A 23299-nucleotide genomic window follows, 5' to 3' on the forward strand; every position below is an offset into this window, starting at 1 on the left:
GCTTTAACTGCACACCACTTGCAATTGCGTTTGGTTTTCCGTCATGCGGACGGAATACCAACGCAGACGTGAATGAGGCCATTATGGTATGTACAAACAAAGAAAAATAGGCAAGTCATTTATGGCTTATCTACACACATACAACAAAGAAAAACTAGTCTATCCTATACATTACAGTACATTTCAGTGCAGGAAATACCCTGAGTAAAATCATCTGCAACTTTAAAATAGTAGCTCAATATATATATATATATATATATATATATATATATATATATATATATATACACCTTCTATCTGTTTGTATACATCGGCTCCTCTCACTATTAGGCTCCCTGGAAGAGCAGGGGAAAGGAAAACAGATTCATTCAGGAAAAATATCCTTTTGCACATTCCACAGGATTTCTAAAAACTTTTTATATAAAAATATATCATTATATTCAAGACAATAGAAACACTAGTGCACACAAACAGGTTTAACCCATCGCAACATACAGACTTGTACTCATTGCTCTGGGTGACGCCTATATTTTCCTTCACATAGACTATAAGCGTCCATCATTTACTCTATAGATGGGATTTTGCATAGGTTTGTAATAATTGCACAATATTTAAAATACATTCATCTAGGATAAAAATAATATTTGGTCCATAATTCTTAGGCACATGTTATTACAGCACAAGATTTTCCTTGTATTGCATTACATATTTTTTTTTAATTGACTATTGTTTTCATAAATATATAAAAAAAAATTATGAGACAATTCTAGAACGGGCAGTAAAGGCTTAGAAAGTATCCCTGTTCTCTAGTAACATATGATGTGCTATATCTATCCAGCAGATTTAATAGTACACCCATAAACAGAAATGTTCTGTAATCTTTGGACACAAATTTGAAAAATAAAGTTATTCAAAGTGCAAATCCCTTCTTGGTCCTTCTGAAAAAACTGCTGAGGATTAAACGTTCGACATTCTTGAGTAAGAATTATAGATATTTGGATAGATTATTGATGTGTTTTGGTAAATAAGATCTGGATCAGATTCCTTCTGAGACTTGATTATATCCAACGCACACTGGTTCAAGAAAATGTACTGGCTCTGCAACGAGAAGAATAACAAAATGTTAGATCAGACACGCAAGATGCAATTGATAAAGTCTCCAACGTGTTGATCTTTGTAAAATGCCCTACAGGTAAGTAAGCCAGTAACATTCACAAATAAATGTATTGCTAGGTATTGGTGATTATCCAGGTGAGCATACAAGTATATAACTACTATAATACTGCCCCCTATGTACAAGAATATAACTACTATAACACTGCTCCTATGTACAAGAATATAACTACTATAATACTGCTCCTATGTACAAGAATATAACTACTATAATACTACTCCTATGTACAAGAATATAACTACTATAATACTACTCCTATGTACAAGAATATAACTACTATAATACTGCTCCTATGTACAAGACTATAACTACTATAATACTGCTCCTATGTACAAGAATATAACTACTATAATACTGCTCCTATGTACAAGAATATAACTACTATAATACTGCTCCTATGTACAAGAATATAACTACTATAATACTGCCCCTATGTACAAGAATATAACTACTATAATACTGCTCCTATGTACAAGAATATAACTACTATAATACTGCTCCTATGTACAAGAATATAACTACTATAATACTACTCCTATGTACAAGAATATAACTATTATAATACTGCTCCTATGTACAAGAATATAACTACTATAATACTACTCCTATGTACAAGAATATAACTACTATAATACTGCCCCCTATGTACAAGAATATAACTACTATAATACTACTCCTATGTACAAGAATATAACTACTATAATACTGCCCCCTATGTACAAGAATATAACTACTATAATACTGCTCCTATGTACAAGAATATAACTACTATAATACTGCTCCTATGTACAAGAATATAACTACTATAATACTACTCCTATGTACAAGAATATAACTACTATAATACTGCCCCCTATGTACAAGAATATAACTACTATAATACTACTCCTATGTACAAGAATATAACTACTATAATACTGCCCCCTATGTACAAGAATATAACTACTATAATACTGCTCCTATGTACAAGAATATAACTACTATAATACTGCTCCTATGTACAAGAATATAACTACTATAATACTACTCCTATGTACAAGAATATAACTACTATAATACTGCCCCCTATGTACAAGAATATAACTACTATAATACTACTCCTATGTACAAGAATATAACTACTATAATACTGCTCCTATGTACAAGAATATAACTACTATAATACTACTCCTATGTACAAGAATATAACTACTATAATACTGCCCCCTATGTACAAGAATATAACTACTATAATACTACTCCTATGTACAAGAATATAACTACTATAATACTGCTCCTATGTATAAGAATATAACTACTATAATACTGCCCCTATGTACAAGAATATAACTACTATAATACTGCTCCTATGTATAAGAATATAACTACTATAATACTGCCCCTATGTACAAGAATATAACTACTATAATACTACTCCTATGTACAAGAATATAACTACTATAATACTACTCCTATGTACAAGAATATAACTACTATAATACTACCTCCTATGTACAAGAATATAACTACTATAATACTACTCCTATGTACAAGAATATACCTACTATAATACTGCCCCTATGTACAAGAATATAACTACTATAATACTGCCTCCTATGTACAAGAATATAACTACTATAATACTGCCTCCTATGTACAAGAATATAACTACTATAATACTGCTCCTATGTATAAGAATATAACTACTATAATAATACTCCTATATACAAGAACATAACTACTATAATACTGCCCCTATGTACAAGAATATAACTACTATAATACTACTCCTATGTACAAGAATATCACTACTATAATACTGCCCCTATGTACAAGAATATAACTACTATAATACTACCTCCTATGTACAAGAATATAACTACTATAATACTACCTCCTATATACAAGAATATAACTACTATAATACTGCTCCTATGTACAAGAATATAACTACTATAATACTGCTCCTATGTAGAAGAATATAACTACTATAATACTGCCACCTATGTACAAGAATATAACTACTATAATACTGCTCCTATGTACAAGAATATAACTACTATAATACTACTCCTATGTACAAGAATATAACTACTATAATACTGACCCCTATGTACAATATATATATATATATATATATATATATATATATATATATATATATATATATACTATACTACTATTGTTACTAGAATGACACACATACACAATTATCCAGTACACCATTACAATTTGGTTCCACTTACTTCAGTCTGCACCATTAGCACCCGATGCTGCCGGATATCAGATACTATGGAGTAGACATCTATTCGGTCTTCTAATTCTATTTGCTTTATAATGCGATCCAGTGCTATGAAGGTTCCCGTCCTGCCCACTCCAGCGCTACAAAAGAGAACGGTAACAGAATACATAAACAGCCTATACAGTATATCGCACCAGGATGATTTCTTTTTTGCAAATTCACCATAAAGTTCAGGCTGCTCTCGGGAAATGGAAGAAACACTTCTGTGAATTTGCAGCGTAGTCTAAAAACATAAAAGAGCTGCGTGTAATTCTATGTATATTTCTCTATAATGTGACTAGTCCTAGAGAGACAATCACCCAAAATCAGTGGAAAGTAACAGCCTTGGTTCACACTATGGGGATATAGAAGCTGTAAGTATAAGGAGCCCGGCACGGTGCTTAGAAGGAAGCCTTCTTCCTTATTGTTCTGCTGCAGCAATCTGTTAAGGTCCCAGTGACTTGAACCTCAATGATGCCATCTTATTCACACATCTGACAATGCAGAAAAGTGCCGCTCTCCTCACACCTTACAAAGTGCCAGCTCTTTAGCTTTAGAAATTTGAAAGGATTCCAAGATTTTAGAAGTCTTTTTGTTAATTCCTTCCAGAGGAATAAAAAGAAGTCTATGGAGGCCGCTGGGTAGAACTTTGTAAATTATTTGCATGGAAGAGAAACTACAGAGGTTTCCACTCTTAAAGGGGTTTTCTGGTCCCAAATTGATTTTTCATTCGGATGACCGTATGTGATGTGTGGGGCCCAACAACCATACCATGCTAGTGGATGGGCAGAGCGTGCATCGCCGTTCCTATAGGAGACCGGGTAGGAGCAGCACAATAGCCCTGTCTACTGTATTGCAGTGCTCCTGGGGAATTGCAATGCTCCTATTACTTGCATAGGATCGGGGCTGCATCTCATTACCAACACCCGGAGGCTGCCGCAACAGCAGGTTTTGCAGGGCCTGCTTTTATGCCTTGATGCCATTTGCTACTAGCCCAGCCACCACACTGCCTCTTTAAGACAAAAGCAGACAGATGGAGCACATCTATATGCAGAATGAATGAAATGGTGAAGCAGGAAGACTCCAACTTCCTGCTCCACCATTCTGGCTGTTACTAGTAATGTCAGCCACTGTGAAGGGAATTATAATGTAGGGTGCGGGTCTATTGGGGAGGCCATTAAACTATAGGGGGGGGGGGCGGCACTGGGTAGAGCATTATACTGTGGGGTGGGGCCCACTGGGGACAGCATTATATTGTGTTTATGCAATGGGGACTAAAAATTTGTTTTGGCTCCTACATTTTTCAGTTTAGGAGCCAGCGAGTTCCCAGGTTTCTTTTATTCTGGAGCACTGGATTCCCTGCAACCCTTTGTAACAGAGGTCAATGACAATGCCAGGACACTGCTCTGACACTGATGGACTATTCTAAGGACTGGTTATTTATAGAGATGAGTGAACACTGTTCGGATCAGCCGTTCCGAACAGCACACTCTCATAGAAATGAATGGAAGCACCTGGCACGGCGACCGGCCGCCAGCAAAGTGTACGTGCCAGCTGCTTCCATTCATTTCTATGGGAGCGAGCTGTTCGGAACGGCTGATCCGAACAGTGTTCGCTCATCTCTAGTTATTAATATTCAAGTGCTGGAAAACAATCTGTAACAGTTCCATGTTGTGCCAACAATCCCTATACACAGAGCTCCAATAATCTCTCTGTGCAATTCCCACATTATAATGGTGAGGGCCCGCAGTGACTAGTTGGGTTGTTGCTTTACTTTCCTGGCCCTAGTATAAAAAAAAATTACAGATGGCATTGTTTTGCTTGTCAAGGGCGACCATGTGCAGTATTTTTACAGTGTTCTCCAGTAAAAGCCTTGCACGTACCTGCAGTGCACCAATATGGGCGAATCCAATGAGTAGCAACTTGTCGTGTATTCACGGACTAAATTCCTAAACCGTATCAGATCGCTGGTTGTCTTGGGAACACCATGGTCCGGCCAGGCAGTAAAGTGAAAATGCCGCACTTGTTTGCTCTGTTTGGTTTCTATCTGTAATAGAAAATGGAAATGACATTAACCCCTTAATACACACGCCATAAACGGGTTTTGCAAGACATATATCAATATGTATAGGTATCAATATGTAAGAGGCAGGATTCAACACCTGGGACCCCATAGCAGAAGTGCTGCAGCCTCTTCCTTTTTCCATATAATGGCTGTGCTGGGTATAGAAAGAGTTAGCAGTAGGGTCATGTGACCGGTTACTTGACAGTCCCACAATCTCTTGAGTCCCTGACATTGCTGCCTCTGTTGCATAAATTCTGCTCTTCCGAGTGCTAAGGAATCAGGAAGACATCATTGGTAAAATACCGTTCCTTCTTTCTTTTGTGGGCGCCAACCGATGGTGCAAGATCTCCTATGACGCTGTTATACTAGAGCACCAAGGACTGACGCTGATCCTTATCTTTGCGCTCTTGCACTTTTACACAACTCAGATTTGATAAATGTATAGAGGTGGTAATGTGTAACAGGTTACGTTTTGAGTACTGTCCATGATCCATGAAAAATTACTATGGAGCCATCTTTTCCACTGAAAGTCAATGAGTCTGGGAAAAAACAGAAGGATGCCATACTGGTGTGAAGTCGGATATAGAGAACCAAAGCTGACAATTGGCGCAGTCGTGTGAAGACAGCCATAAAGATAAGAACCTGGGAATTGAGAATTGTTTACATGTTTATACTAATAAGCCTCTTCTCCTCTTCCCCCTCCCTCCTGAAATCCTCTCCCTGTGTGTCCTGTTGTACATAAATATGCAGCCTTCAGAAATTGTTCTTAGTTATATCTGAAGAAGAAGCCGAGAGCTTCGAAACGTTGTAATCTGTCATCATTATGAGTCAGCCATTAAAAAAAGGTATCACCTACTGAAGACTTGCAAGTTTTTTGTATTTTATATTTCATACCCACTGGCTAACACTGTACAAAAACAACATTTTCCTTATGCTGGTTCTGGTGACACTAACCTATCTATCTGCAGGGCTGGGGTGATATGCTGGTTCTGGTGACACTAACCTATCTATCTGCAGGGCTGGGGTGATATGCTGGGTCTGGTGACAGTAACCTATCTATCTGCAGGGCTGGGGTGATATGCTGGTTCTGGTGACAGTAACCTATCTATCTGCAGGGCTGGGGTGATATGCTGGTTCTGGTGACAGTAACCTATCTATCTGCAGGGCTGGGGTGATATGCTGGTTCTGGTGACAGTAACCTATCTATCTGCAGGGCTGGGTGATATGCTGGTTCTGGTGACAGTAACCTATCTATCTGCAGGGCTGGGGTGATATGCTGGTTCTGGTGACAGTATAACCTATGTATCTGCAGGGCTGGGGTGATATGCTGGTTCTGGTGACAGTATAACCTATGTATCTGCAGGGCTGGGGTGATATGCTGGTTCTGGTGACAGTATAACCTATGTATCCGCAGGGCTGGGGTGATATGCTGGTTCTGGTGACAGTATAACCTATGTATCCGCAGGGCTGGGGTGATATGCTGGTTCTGGTGACAGTATAACCTATGTATCCACAGGGCTGGGGTGATATGCTGGTTCTGGTGACAGTATAACCTATGTATCTGCAGGGCTGGGGTGATATGCTGGTTCTGGTGACAGTATAACCTATGTATCTGCAGAGCTGGGGTTATATGCTGTGTTGGTGACAGGGTAGTAGGGCATAGAGTTTACTTAAGTCTTTCAATGATATTTCAATAGCTTGTCTGCTCCTCCATGATAAGCTATCCCACTGCAGAAAGTCTATACGTTCTCTCAGGTTTCCCTTCCCATTTCCTCTGCCTCACATACATGATCCTTGTACAGTTCACTCCCTCCTTATATAAATCTTTTCCTGAGAGGAAGCAGAAGCCATGATAATACTTGCAGGTTTTCAAGAACAAAGAGCTTTGAAAACATTATTCAGCCATCTGTCCGTGACAATGACATTAGCATCTTCTCTGAAGCAATACCTGTGAATATACATTTATATCGGCATATAGAGAAGCTCAATGACAGTGTCTCTAGACCTAGTAAAATACCAGCTGTCAGCAAATCTATTGTCTGTATTGTTGGATTGTAGAGGGAAAGCGTCAGTAAATCTTCATTTCTGCACATGGGACATTGTCAATTGGTTGTGAATAAACATTTATCATTTATCTTTCTTCAGGTCTGTTATCTTCAAGGTGGTAAACGTCACTAGTTCTGAGAAACCTGAGAATTACTTAGTAATGTCCCTTCTTATAGGACCCCGTACACACTCTCCATTTACTGCTGGCAGAGTCTGACTGGATAGCGACACGTCATATTGGCCAGAGATCTCAAAAAAGATGCTCCAGAAATGGTATGCTATTTACTATATACTGCACCACACAGGACAGGTCCTCTATATACTACACCACACCACACAGGACAGGTCCTCTATATACTACACCACACAGGACAGGTCCTCTATATACTACACCACACAGGACAGGTCCTCTATATACTACACCACACCACACAGGACAGGTCCTCTATATACTACACCACACCACACAGGACAGGTCCTCTATATACTACACCACACAGGACAGGTCCTCTATATACTACACCACACAGGACAGGTCCTCTATATACTACACCACACAGGACAGATCCTATATATACTACACCACACAGGACAGGTCCTCTATATACTACACCACACAGGAGAGATCCTCTATATACTACACCACACAGGACAGATCCTATATATACTACACCACACAGGACAGATCCTCTATATACTACACCACACAGGACAGGTCCTCTATATACTACACCACACAGGACAGGTCCTCTATATACTACACCGCACAGGACAGATCCTCTATATACTACACCACACAGGACAGATCCTATATATACTACACCACACAGGACAGGTCCTCTATATACTACACCACACAGGAGAGATCCTCTATATACTACACCACACAGGACAGGTCCTCTATATACTACACCACACAGGACAGGTCCTCTATATACTACACCACACAGAACAGGTCCTCTATATACTACACCACACAGGACAGGTCCTCTATATACTACACCACACAGGACAGATCCTATATATACTACACCACACAGGACAGGTCCTCTATATACTACACCACACAGGACAGGTCCTCTATATACTACACCACACAGGACAGGTCCTCTATATACTACACCACACAGGACAGGTCCTCTATATACTACACCACACAGGACAGGTCCTCTATATACTACACCACACAGGACAGGTCCTCTATATACTACACCACACAGGACAGGTCCTCTATATACTACACCACACAGGAGAGATCCTCTATATACTACACCACACAGGACAGGTCCTCTATATACTACACCACACAGGACAGGTCCTCTATATACTACACCACACAGGACAGATCCTCTATATACTACACCACACAGGACAGATCCTCTATATACTACACCACACAGGAGAGATCCTCTATATACTACACCACACAGGACAGGTCCTCTATATACTACACCACACAGGACAGGTCCTCTATATACTACACCACACAGGACAGATCCTCTATATACTACACCACACCACACAGGACAGGTCCTCTATATACTACACCACACAGGACAGGTCCTCTATATACTACACCACACAGGACAGGTCCTCTATATACTACACCACACAGGACAGGTCCTCTATATACTACACCACACAGGACAGGTCCTCTATATACTACACCACACAGGACAGGTCCTCTATATACTACACCACACAGGACAGGTCGTCTATATACTACACCACACAGGACAGATCCTCTATATACTACACCACACAGGACAGATCCTCTATATACTACACCACACAGGACAGGTCCTCTATATACTACACCACACAGGACAGGTCCTCTATATACTACACCACACAGGACAGGTCCTCTATATACTACACCACACAGGAGAGATCCTCTATATACTACACCACACAGGACAGGTCCTCTATATACTACACCACACAGGACAGGTCCTCTATATACTACACCACACAGGACAGGTCCTCTATATACTACACCACACAGGACAGGTCCTCTATATACTACACCACACAGGACAGGTCCTCTATATACTACACCACACAGGACAGGTCCTCTATATACTACACCACACAGGACAGGTCCTCTATATACTACACCACACAGGACAGATCCTCTATATACTACACCACACAGGACAGATCCTCTATATACTACACCACACAGGACAGGTCCTCTATATACTACACCACACAGGACAGATCCTCTATATACTACACCACACAGGACAGGTCCTCTATATACTACACCACACAGGACAGGTCCTCTATATACTACACCACACAGGACAGATCCTCTATATACTACACCACACAGGACAGGTCCTCTATATACTACACCACACAGGAGAGATCCTCTATATACTACACCACACAGGACAGGTTCTCTATATACTACACCACACAGGACAGGTCCTCTATATACTACACCACACAGGAGAGATCCTCTATATACTACACCACACAGGACAGATCCTCTATATACTACACCACACAGGACAGATCCTCTATATACTACACCACACAGGACAGATCCTCTATATACTACACCACACAGGACAGATCCTCTATATACTACACCACACAGGAGAGATCCTCTATATACTACACCACACAGGACAGGTCCTCTATATACTACACCACACAGGACAGGTCCTCTATATACTACACCACACAGGACAGGTCCTCTATATACTACACCACACAGGACAGGTCGTCTATATACTACACCACACAGGACAGATCCTCTATATACTACACCACACAGGACAGATCCTCTATATACTACACCACACAGGACAGGTCCTCTATATACTACACCACACAGGACAGGTCCTCTATATACTACACCACACAGGACAGGTCCTCTATATACTACACCACACAGGAGAGATCCTCTATATACTACACCACACAGGACAGGTCCTCTATATACTACACCACACAGGACAGGTCCTCTATATACTACACCACACAGGACAGGTCCTCTATATACTACACCACACAGGACAGGTCCTCTATATACTACACCACACAGGACAGGTCCTCTATATACTACACCACACAGGACAGGTCCTCTATATACTACACCACACAGGACAGGTCCTCTATATACTACACCACACAGGACAGATCCTCTATATACTACACCACACAGGACAGATCCTCTATATACTACACCACACAGGACAGGTCCTCTATATACTACACCACACAGGACAGATCCTCTATATACTACACCACACAGGACAGGTCCTCTATATACTACACCACACAGGACAGGTCCTCTATATACTACACCACACAGGACAGATCCTCTATATACTACACCACACAGGACAGGTCCTCTATATACTACACCACACAGGAGAGATCCTCTATATACTACACCACACAGGACAGGTTCTCTATATACTACACCACACAGGACAGGTCCTCTATATACTACACCACACAGGAGAGATCCTCTATATACTACACCACACAGGACAGATCCTCTATATACTACACCACACAGGACAGATCCTCTATATACTACACCACACAGGACAGATCCTCTATATACTACACCACACAGGACAGATCCTCTATATACTACACCACACAGGAGAGATCCTCTATATACTACACCACACAGGACAGGTCCTCTATATACTACACCACACAGGACAGGTCCTCTATATACTACACCACACAGGACAGATCTTCTATATACTACACCACACAGGAGAGATCCTCTATATACTACACCACACAGGACAGGTCCTCTATATACACCACCACACAGGACAGGTCCTCTATATACTACACCACACAGGACAGGTCCTCTATATACTACACCACACAGGACAGATCCTCTATATACTACACCACACAGGAGAGATCCTCTATATACTACACCACACAGGACAGGTCCTCTATATACTACACCACACAGGACAGATCCTCTATATACTACACCACACAGGACAGGTCCTCTATATACTACACCACACAGGAGAGATCCTCTATATACACCACCACACAGGACAGGTCCTCTATATACTACACCACACAGGACAGGTCCTCTATATACTACACCACACAGGAGAGATCCTCTATATACTACACCACACAGGACAGATCCTCTATATACTACACCACACAGGACAGATCCCCTATATACTACACCACACAGGAGAGATCCTCTATATACTACACCACACAGGACAGATCCCCTATATACTACACCACACAGGAGAGATCCTCTATATACTACACCACACAGGACAGGTCCTCTATATACTACACCACACAGGACAGATCCTCTATATACTACACCACACAGGACAGGTCCTCTATATACTACACCACACAGGACAGGTCCTCTATATACTACACCACACAGGACAGGTCCTCTATATACTACACCACACAGGACAGATCCTCTATATACTACACCACACAGGACAGATCCTCTATATACTACACCACACAGGACAGGTCCTCTATATACTACACCACACAGGACAGGTCCTCTATATACTACACCACACAGGACAGGTCCTCTATATACTACACCACACAGGACAGATCCTCTATATACTACACCGCACAGGACAGATCCTCTATATACTACACCACACAGGAGAGATCCTCTATATACTACACCACACAGGACAGGTCCTCTATATACTACACCACACAGGAGAGATCCTCTATATACTACACCACACAGGACAGGTCTAATTTGTTGCAAAATTCTAAAACAACGAGAGCTATGAAGGAGCCAGAAGTCACAGAGTTCTCTTCAAGTGGAGCTGACGGGGATCATAAGCGCCAACAACCTGCTCATTATATGCTGTCCCAGCGAGCTGCTGAGATGCCAGAACAATCACAGGCACAACGGGAGGAATGAGTTCAGTAGCAGGACAGCTTGACAGCTGCCGAAATGCCGGAGCAGGCAAACCATCGACGGCAACAATTTGCTGAATATAGGCGGATCATCGATGCCAACAACATGCAGACGAAGTCGCGGGCAGAGGCTAGTCCTCTATATACTACACCACACAGGAGAGAGGACAGATCGTATATATTATCTCTAGAACTTCCCCAATAATAAATCATTTTGGCAGAGTAATGGAGTCAGTGTTACTAGTTTTTATCTCTACTTTATGTCTCTCTGACACTGATATTAAAGTATTTTACATCTACAGAAAAGTCTGATACTCACATTCACTATTGTGAAATCTCTGGTTGTCCAGTCCGGTAGAATGTTTTCATCGGTCATGGATACTGAAAAGTTACCATAAGTCTTTGGGCTTCTCTTGGGCCAATACTCCTCACATTTCACCTAAAATAAAAGATACAATGTCTATTATGTGTTCACCATTGGTTATATTGTACCCACATGTATCACAGGGCTGCATACGTTATATATACATGCCGCATGTAATACATAGAGCCCTGGTGAATGTCAGATCATATCATGACTTATGGCTCAGAAAGGGCACTGTATCTCTATAAGAAGACGCCACCATGAGGTGTACAGAGACGTATAAGGCTATGTATGTCCTTACACAGTAATGTATATGCACCCAAAACAGTGGCAAATAAGTGCTTTTAGGTCATAAAACAACATATACAACATAATGCAATATATATATATATATATATATATATATATATATATATATACTATATATATATATATATATATATATATATATATATATATATATATATACTAGAGGGAGGACCCGGCTTCGCACGGGTATATTACATGTTATGTTTGTGTAGTGGCCTCATAAGAATTGTCCAGTTTTGCACTGGTGTATTTTGTATGTGGTTTGTGTGTATGTCCATAAGCGTCATGTGATTATGTGTATCTCATTTTGGATATCAGTGAAAAACCTGTGATCAGTTGTTATGGATACCTGGAGTAAAGCTGTATCTAATCCTTCCCCATGCAGTACTGTGTTTACACGCAAGTATCTAATCCTTGTTGGTGTGGTACTGTGTACAGATGTGTGTATCTAATCCTCCCCCGTGTGGCATTGTGTGAAGAGGCACGTATCTAATCCTCCGATAAATGAAACTGTGTACAGACGTGCATATCTAATCTTACAGCATGTGGTACTATGTGCAGACGCGTGTATCTAATCCTCTGGCGTGTGGTACTGTGTGCAGATGCGCGTATCTAATCCTCCCCCGTGTGGTACTGTGTGCTGAGATGCGTATCTAATTATCTGGCATGTGGTACTGTGTGCAGATGCATGTATCTAATCCTCCAAAGTGTGGTACTGTATTCAGACGCATGTATCTAATCCTCTCCTGTGTGGTATTGTGTGAAGAGGCGCGTATCTAATCCTTTGGCGTGTGGAACTGTGTGTAGACGCGCGTATCTAATCCTACAGCATGTGGTACTGTGTGCAGATGTGTGTATCTAATCTTATGGCGTGTATAACTGTGTGCAGATGTGCATATCTAATCCTCTGGAGTGTGGAACTGTATGTAGATGCGTGTATCTAATCCTACGGCATGTGGTACTCTGTGCAGACGTGTGTATCTAATCCTATGGCGTGTACAACTGTGTGAAGACACGTGTATCTAATCCTCCCCTGTGTGGTATTGTGTGAAGAGGTGCGTATCTAATCCTATGGCGTGTGGAACAGTGTGTAGACGCGCGTATCCAATCCTCCGGCATGTGGTACTGTGTGCAGAAGCGCGTATCTAATCCTATGGCATGTGGTATTGTGTGTAGACGTGCGTATCCAATCCCCCGGCATGTGGTACTGTGTGTAGACGCGCGTATCTAATCCTCCCCCGTGTGGTACTGTGTGCAGACGCGCGTATCTAATCCTCCCTCGTGTGATACTGTGTGCGGAAATGCGTATCTAATTCTCTGGCTTGTGGTACTGTGTCCAGAGGCATGTATCTAATCTTCCAAAGTGTGGTACTGTGTGCACACACACGTATCTAATCCTCCCTTGTGTGGTATTGTGTGAAGAGGCGCATATCTAATCCTTTGGTGTGTGGAACTATGTGTAGACGCGTGTATCTAATCCTATGGCATGTGGTACTGTGTGTAGACGCACATATCTAATCCTCCCCCGTGTGGTACTGTGTGCAGACACGTGTATCTAATCCTCCCCGTGTGGTACTGTGTGCAGACGCGCGTATCTAATCCTCCCCCGTGTGATACTGTGTGCGGAGACGCGTATCTAATTCTCTGGCTTATGGTACTGTGTGCAGATGCATGTATCTAATCCTCCAAAGTGTGGTACTGTGTGCACACACACGTATCTAATCCTCCCTTGTGTGGTATTGTGTGAAGAGGCGCGTATCTAATCCTTCGGCGTGTGGAACTATGTGTAGACGCGCGTATCTAATCCTACTGCATGTGGTACTGTGTGCAGACACGTGTATCTAATCCTATGGTATGTACAACTGTGTGCAGACGCGCGTATCTAATCCTCTGGAGTGTGGAACTGTATGTAGACGCGTGTATCTAATCCTACGGCATGTGGTACTCTGTGCAGACGTGTGTATCTAATCCTATGGCGTGTAAAAATGTGTGCAGATGCGCGTATCTAATCCTCTGGAGTGTGGAACTGTGTGTAGATGCTCATATCTAATCCTACGGCAAGTGGTACTGTGTGCAGACACGCGTATCTAATGCTACGACATGTGGTACTGTGTGTAGACGCGCGTATCTAATCCTACGGCATGTGTTACTGTGTGCAGACGCATGTACCTAATCCTATGGCGTGTACAACTGTGTGAAGACATGTGTATCTAATCCTCCTCTGTGTGGTATAGTGTGAAGAGGCGCGTATCTAATGCTATGGCATGTGGAACTGTGTGTAGACGCGCGTATCCAATCCCCCGGCATGTGGTACTGTGTGCAGATGCGCGTATCTAATCCTATGGCATGTGGTACTGTGTAGACGCGCGTATCTAATCCTCCCCCGTGTGGTACTGTGTGCAGACGTACTTATCTAATCCTCCCTTGTGTGGTATTGTGTGAAGAGGCGCGTATCTAATCCTTCGGCGTGTGGAACTATGTGTAGACGTGTGTATCTAATCCTACTGCATGTGGTACTGTGTGCAGACACGTGTATCTAATCCTACGGCATGTGGTACTCTGTGCAGACGCGTGTATCTAATCCTATGGTGTGTACAAATGTGTGCAGATACGCGTATCTAATCCTCTGGAGTGTGGAACTGTGTGTAGACGCCTGTATCTAATCCTTCGGCATGTGGAACCGTGTGCAGATGCACGTATCAAATCCTTCAGTGTGTGGAACTGTGTGCAGAAGTGCGTATTTAATCCTCTGGTGTGTGGGACTGTGTGCAGACCCGTGTATCTAATCCTCTGGCATGTGATACTGTGTGCTGATCTGTGTATCTAATCCTCTGATGCGTGTATCTCAGTTTGGATATCAGTGTTGGGTTGTGCATGTGGAGTGACCGTGTGTATTGCAGTTGAAATATGAGTGAAAGTCTTGCAGGTTTGTATTGGCTAAGGGGGGGGCACTGTGTTTGGAATGCTGTATCTCAGCAACGGTGTGTCCGAGCGAGTTGGAGTCTTGTCTTAAACCTTCCCGGATATCTGAAGTATCTCTGTACCAAATTTGGTGAAGATCGGTCCAGTCGTTTGGTTCGCATTAGAGCACAGACAGACAGACAGACAGACAGACAGAAATTCATTTTTATAATATAGGGAGATATATATATATATATATATATATATATATATATATATATATATATATAGCCTTTTCAATGCAATACTATGCTAGAGAAAGAAAATCTGTGCCTCTAGTGCCACCTATTGGATGGTAGCATGTATAAGTGCATGTCCGACTTATGAAGAAGCCTTGTGATAACACTTAGAACCAGTGGCGTAACTACCGGGGTAACAGGGGTAGCGGCTGCCACAGGGCCCAGGCCCCATGTCAAAAGTTCACCACGGGGCCCCGCCGGTCCTAGTTACGCCACTGCTTAGAATATAAACCAAACCAGGAAATCTCATCTAAGAAAGGCAAAACCTAAATATTTTAGCAGGTCATTAAGGTCCAAATAGGCCTGGTCATTATGGAGTTAAAATGGGTCTCTATATATTCTGGTGCAGGGGTCGTCAACCTTCAGTGAAACTACAACTCCCATCATGCTCCATTCACTTCCATGGGAGTTCCAAGAACAGCAGAGCAACGGATTGGAGTATGCATGCTGGGAGTTGTAGTTCTACAACAGCTAGAGTGCCCAAAAAACAAAAACACGGTCATGTAAACTAACTTAAAGGTCCCCTACACAGTTTTACGTTACCTTTCCAAGTTCAATACATTTGGTGAGCATAACAATGGCCTTCACGTCTTTATCCCATACCATACGCCAGAAGTCACTGACCGTCTTTGGCAGAGGACCTTGTGCTGCAATAAACTCTCTTTTAAAACTGTAACCCTAAAAAAAGACACAAACATATAATAAGCCATGTGTAAAATATCACCATTATCGTATAATAATTCATCTTTACAGGTTTGCTTGCTTGTATAGCGCCAACGTATTCCAGAGTGCTGTACACATATAGTCACCTCTCACTCTCCCAAGTAGGACTCACAGTCTCAATTCCCTCTGACATAGTCCTGTTCAATGATGCCACAGATGTGGGTTACGTCAGGATCATTATTAGTGATGAGCGAGTAGTATTCGATCGAATACTAGGAATGCGTGTAAGCGGCCGAACGCCGAGGGGTTAAGTGCTTCGAATATTCAATGCGTATAACCCCTTGGTGTTCGGCCGATTACACGCATTCCTATGCCGGCGAGGTATTCAATCGAATACTACTCGCTCATCACTAGTCATTATATGTCGTAACGCTGGCCTGACCCACTACAGAGGCCGAAGACCCCAATGTATAATGATAGCACTATTTATTAGGGTTCACCTGACAAATCCTTTTACCGCAGGTCCATGACCTTACTTACCGACGCCTGCTCCTGCTCCGTCTCTGCTTTCCCTTCCCAGAAGAGGAAATGCGGGCGGCCGTGAGCAAGAACAGGGATCGGTAAGTAAATAGGGCCTGCAGGTAACGGCCCCCTAAGGTCCCGGCCCCTGTGGCAGCCATTATGGCGTTACTTGTAGATAACAGCAAGAAAACATGGAAGAAATACAGGAACTAAACCACAGCATGTCACAGTCCATGAATAATTCATAACACGGAGCTGTGTGTGGAGACAAGCGGACATCTCTTATAGCTTACAGGAATATAGTTTGCATTGATGTAGTCCTGTGTGGGGTCTCCGCCGCGAGTGGACAATTCGACACGAGAGAAATCGTCTAATGAGAAAAACAGAGAAAGCAGAAGACTTACACATAGAACACGTGCAGGATTGTACTAGAGCACTAAGATTTTTGCTGCATTTCCTTTTACAGGTTCGTGTCTGAGCAGTTTTAGCAAAGTCAGAGATAGAATCGGCTAATTGGGGTTTTTTATATTTCAGCAGAATGTCGCCCATTATTAGTATGTGAGCAGCAGGATATGAATAATGGAGTTTGTCGCTTATCCAGAATTCAGGTAGGGTTCTGTGCTTTCATTTGCTGTAGTTGACATTTCTCTTCTTCCATATAGAACAGACTAAAGCCTGGATGCGACTGTGTAACTGGCGGCCATGAATGAACGGAACGGGTGGTGCATGGGCAACACACAGATGTCACCTATATACCACCCAAGTGCCACCCGTGCACCAGTCGTGCTTCTGCGACCCCTTTCACTCAATGAATAGGAGGGCTGTAAAATGGGACAGGAATAGGACCTGTTCCATATTTTGAGGCCCGGACTGTCGGCCCACGCACATGTGACCATGTCAGTCACAGTCATGTGTACGAGCCCATAGAAATGAATGGGTCATAAGGGGACTAAGAACAAACCTTTCCCAAACTGGACAGTAGATCTACAGAGTTTAATGGGGTTTACCCATCTCAGAAATGTATTGAATATATAGGAAATGACGATGGCGCCTGCGCGTATCTGAATCCCGCAGGTGATGTGAATGGAGGGGTCGTGATGTTCTATCTATTCACTTGTATGAAAGTTTTAAAAACTGCCAAATTTTATTGTAGCTCCCACTAAAGAATTGAGGGAACGCCACGTGTGTCACCGCCTCTCCACTTACAGTGGTCACGGAACAGGAGCGCCAACTCCTAATCTGGAGATAGGTGAGACCCACAGTGTATACGGCAAGCTCTGCTCATGCTGAGCCGTACATGCCGGCACTTCCCATTCACTTCAATGGGACTGCTCGCAGTGAAAGAAGCAGCCCATTCATTTCTATGGGGAGCGCTCGTATGCCGGCTCCCATAGAAATGAATGGGAAGTGTACGGCAGCCCTGCTGTAACGCCGGCATGTACGGCTGTGATACATGCTGGCGTTACGTAGTGTGAATGCAGCCTAAGACAGTAATGACACAATCTGTGGGTATGCTATACATGTCTGAGATAGGAAACAGCACAACAATAAATGCCACGTTTTACAGTCACATCACAGTGGATGGGATTCTAGCAAATCCCATTCCCACTTTGCAGGAAAATACTCAGTGCGGACACACGGCGATGCGTTTTTAGAAATCGCAGCATGTCAATTACATCTACGGAAACGTCGGCAGCATTGCGAGCATGTCCCCCATATATTTTCTCTACTTACATTACAATGGATGAAGAAAATGTACCACACACACTTACATGGTAACACATTGGTGTATCTGTTCTTATCCTTATTTTCGGGTATCTCGGCTGCGGATTTGGATTGTCTAAGGCCCACGGGCGCTAATTTCTAAATTATAATGGAAAGAAAAACAAATTATTGCCAAGTACTAAGAGAATATAATAGTAACAGTATATAGCAGGAGTGTTATGGAAAATACAGCTTTTCCTCTGCGGATTTTTTCAGCAATGTGCGGATGACATGAGCCAGATCCCGTCCGATTTGCAGGTAACGTAAAGCGAAGAGTTTTTTGCAGTGTTTTCGCAACGTTTGGGCTCTGGCCTTAAAGGGGTAGTGCAAGTGTATAGAAAAACACAACTAGTTTCTTCAATGGAAGAAAGACGGAATAGACATGCGAATGAACACAGAATATCGCGCTAATAAATCTTCCTCACTGGGGGGTACGTAGCGTCTCTTGTACTTACAAAATAGACCTATAGGTGGCGCAGTATAAAACAACCTCACCTCATACTCTTCGCTAAATCCCAGGTTACAGTCGGCTTTCTGCTTCTCAAAATGGTTAATAAAACTGGAGGTCGTCATGGCCGGAGGATTTCTAAAAGGAGGATAGGAAGATTATAAAGAAAAATTAATATAATTGAAATCTATATAGAAAATATACCGAGTTATGGGGAAAACAAAGAGGACGATATTAGAATAGATTTTACTTACATTGATCTCTTAGTTTACAATTTTATATTTCACATTATAGAAGATGACAAGGAACTTACTTATTTGTTAGAAGTGCGAGCTCGGACTTCTGCTCTGCTTTCCTGTAAAACATAAGGACATCTATGTACATGTGTACAGCACCTACAGAAGGATCGGACTGGGGAGATTATAGCGATAAGGGAGTAGATGGCGGTGACATGTGTCTAAGCAACTGAGCTCAGGTGTGAATTATCTCGAGTCTTTCCCCCCGGGGCCACTCCGGGACTGTCGGGTGTTGCATCCAGTGTCCCCAGGGGCCCATGTCGACACGAGGTTAACCTGGGCAGATGCCAGGACTTGTGCGAACATAGTCTATGGCTGTCAGGTCATGGGTAAGGTAGAAAGCAGATGCAGTTGCCCGTGGGCTCGAATACAGCTGGAGTCAGTCCTGCAGAAGTTTTTGGCATCGGATTTACTTTGCCTGGTGAATGAGAATAAGATGGCCACCCAGAGACAGCAGTGTTGGGGCCGGGAGGGATGAGGATTGGGCTGCTAATGTAGAAAACTAAGTATGTGCATCATCATAAGAAATCCCTGAAGATATCAGCAGCCAGGTTAGGCCAAGTCAGATATAGCTGATAGCCATGAAAGGCAATACACTGCTGCCATCTGCTGGTCTAACCGTGCAGTTACTATAACTGAGATCACCTGCAAGGACTGTAAGAAACAAATTCTATACACAACATATCATCATCCATTACTGGAAATAACATTAGGGACACTGGCCCTTTAAACTTTTCTATGACTGTAATACTATTTGGCTGCCATGTCCATTTCCTTGCCCTTCCTCATACAAAGGATAAGTTCACACAGGGTTTTTTGGTGCGGAACTCCGCCTCAGGTCCTGAACCAAAATACGGGTAGCTGCGACTGGATGCCGGTGCAGTGTACTCCGCTCCGGATTAGGTCCAAATGAATGGGCCTAGTCGGGAGGAGAGTGTCTTCAGGCAGATGTCGCGAGGTGAATCCGCCTGAAGAATGAGCATGTCGCTTCTTTTTTTTTATGGGAGCCGGAACAAACGGAAAAGAGAACTGAGCGGCTCCCATTGAGTTCAATGGGAGCTGTCTTTTTGGTCAGGATTTTGAGGTGGATACAGCCTCAAAATCCTGACCAAAAAACCCCGTGTGAACTTACCCAAAAGCTACTGTAAAGGACCATTCAACCATAATGTTCAATCTATGCAGCCACGGGGGTCAAGTAGGGATGTAAGAATTGGGTTTTTAGTTGTGTTCCTTTAAGGAATATGTTTAAATGATGATAACATCTATATATGAGATTATATCAACATATCTGTGTATCCATCTGTAAAAAATGTGTGTGTCTATCATATATATATATATATATATATACGAACACACACACCCCTGCATATACAGTATATGTAAACCTTCATAGGACTCTTACCGTCGCATCTTCCAGAAAATAAATCCTCCAATGAGACCGATGACAAGAACCCCCAGAATACCTCCAATGACCCCTCCAATAATTGGATCTAAGAGAAGAAACAAAGGTCACGTATGATAACCCATCACATGACAATACGTATCACTTGTATCCGGCTTGTTAGCGTACAGTTATATGTTCAGGGATTTGCACGTAGTATTCGAAGCTATAAGCAGGTGTGTGAATGAAACAAATTCCCTATAGTGATTGTAAGGTCGATAGCTGAGACTCCCACGAGGACAGGAGGGGTCTCAAGTCCCACCTTTATGTGGAGCGACAATCATACAAGCCATTACATTAGACTAAAGTAACAGGCTATGTGTGGCGAATGCAATGGCGGCACTGACAGGACTGACCCCTCTGATCAGACACTTATCCTTCTATCCTGTAACTAGGAGAGCTGCTTAGTTTGTGGTACGGCCCATATAATACTGTACACGATTCTACATAAATTGAAACAAAGTAACAGAAAACCAAGAAATACAGAGCAATTTTTCACCGGTTGAAGCAGAAATATCTTCAGGATGTAGCGCTATACTATTACCAAATTTCAACCGGACACAATCTTGCACGATCCATATCATCACTTCCAGGATTCCTCCTCCAAAGGGCAAAGGTCACACCAAATATTGATGAGATTTACATTTCGCTTTTCTTCATTCCTCTCAGAGAGATACCGCACATCGCTCACGTCACCCCAGGAGTGCACCAGTTATTGGTAACCCCTTCTCTATGGCACTTACTTGGATCTACCGGGGTCTTGATAACCGAAGAATAAGGGCTAAATGAACATCGAACATCTCGCGCAATCATCCCATCCTGGAGAAGAAATGGAGTACAACCTGCAATAGCAACCCTGCGACAAAAGAAAAAATAATCCGAAGGATCAAAACAATAAGTATTCCACAAACAAGATGTGAAGACATAAAACTGGTCAGAATAACCTAATATAGGGTTAGGTGGAAAAAACCCAAAGGTGGAGAATCTGAATCCGCTGATCAGCTGATTGAGGGGGCGGAGCATATGTACCTTTGTTTCCCAGGCACAGCGCTGTACTTTTGATAGTGGCTGTGTCTGGTACTGCAGTTCATTTCCATTCAAGTGAACGGGGGTTCGCTCTAATACCAATCTGATATAGAGAAGGAGCGAGAGCAATAAACTACCATGCACTGCCAATAGAAAATGTATGGAGCAGTGCCTGCAATAATATGAAGGTTAGAGCATCAATACCATTGTCATGGGGGGAATATTACCAGTATGATGATGACGGTTGCAGGGGTCCATTACGATAAGCTGAGTTATCTACAGAATCATCTCCGATAGTCACTGTTTGAGTAGCTGCGAGAAGTGATCTCCTTGTTCTGCCCCCCGGGTGTACGATCTTGGCCACGTACGTATTGGAGCTCTTATTCTTCACATCATTGTACGTCTTTATCAGATCATTGGACGTTGGTCTTTTACCTAGAACTGAAACAAAAAATAGTTGTAAAATGTCACAAGTGCTACAGTATAGGATACTAGAAGAACAGTCAGGCAGAAAGATTGTCAGATTGTATAGAAAGTGTTCTATGGCTACACCTATAGTATGCTTTATATATAAGTAATGTCACCACACTGTACACTACAATATATAGTAATGCTATGGAGCAACACTACTTTAGAAGGGGTTACGCCATAAGGAATATTTATCCTCTATCCATAGGACAGAGGTTATTTATCTGAATGGAGGGGGTCTCAGTGTTCAGACTACCACCATTCAGTGATAATCCTTAGTACGGTGGTGTAATTTTCCCATTTTCCCATAGGCATGTCACTTGGTGGACAGTAATCTCATTC

General features: G+C 42.3%; 1 protein-coding gene across 1 annotated transcript in view; it reads right to left on the reverse strand.

Annotated features, from left to right (window-relative positions):
• Window positions 1-385: 385 nt before the first annotated feature.
• LOC142214420 (uncharacterized) overlaps window positions 386-23299 on the reverse strand; it is a 290721-nt gene continuing 267807 nt past the window's right edge. The window contains exons 55-66 of the mRNA XM_075283365.1: window positions 22717-22930; window positions 22207-22319; window positions 21425-21512; window positions 20040-20081; window positions 19774-19864; window positions 19287-19377; window positions 17808-17884; window positions 16873-17007; window positions 12772-12895; window positions 5318-5477; window positions 3400-3535; window positions 386-1098 (exon numbers count right to left, since the gene is read on the reverse strand). Of these exons, the coding sequence (XP_075139466.1) occupies window positions 958-1098; window positions 3400-3535; window positions 5318-5477; window positions 12772-12895; window positions 16873-17007; window positions 17808-17884; window positions 19287-19377; window positions 19774-19864; window positions 20040-20081; window positions 21425-21512; window positions 22207-22319; window positions 22717-22930 (1412 nt within the window). The 3' untranslated portion in view covers window positions 386-957. The remainder of the gene's footprint in view (window positions 1099-3399; window positions 3536-5317; window positions 5478-12771; window positions 12896-16872; window positions 17008-17807; window positions 17885-19286; window positions 19378-19773; window positions 19865-20039; window positions 20082-21424; window positions 21513-22206; window positions 22320-22716; window positions 22931-23299) is intronic.

The sequence above is a fragment of the Leptodactylus fuscus genome, chromosome 7, assembly GCF_031893055.1.
Source record: "Leptodactylus fuscus isolate aLepFus1 chromosome 7, aLepFus1.hap2, whole genome shotgun sequence".
Lineage (NCBI taxonomy): Eukaryota > Metazoa > Chordata > Amphibia > Anura > Leptodactylidae > Leptodactylus > Leptodactylus fuscus.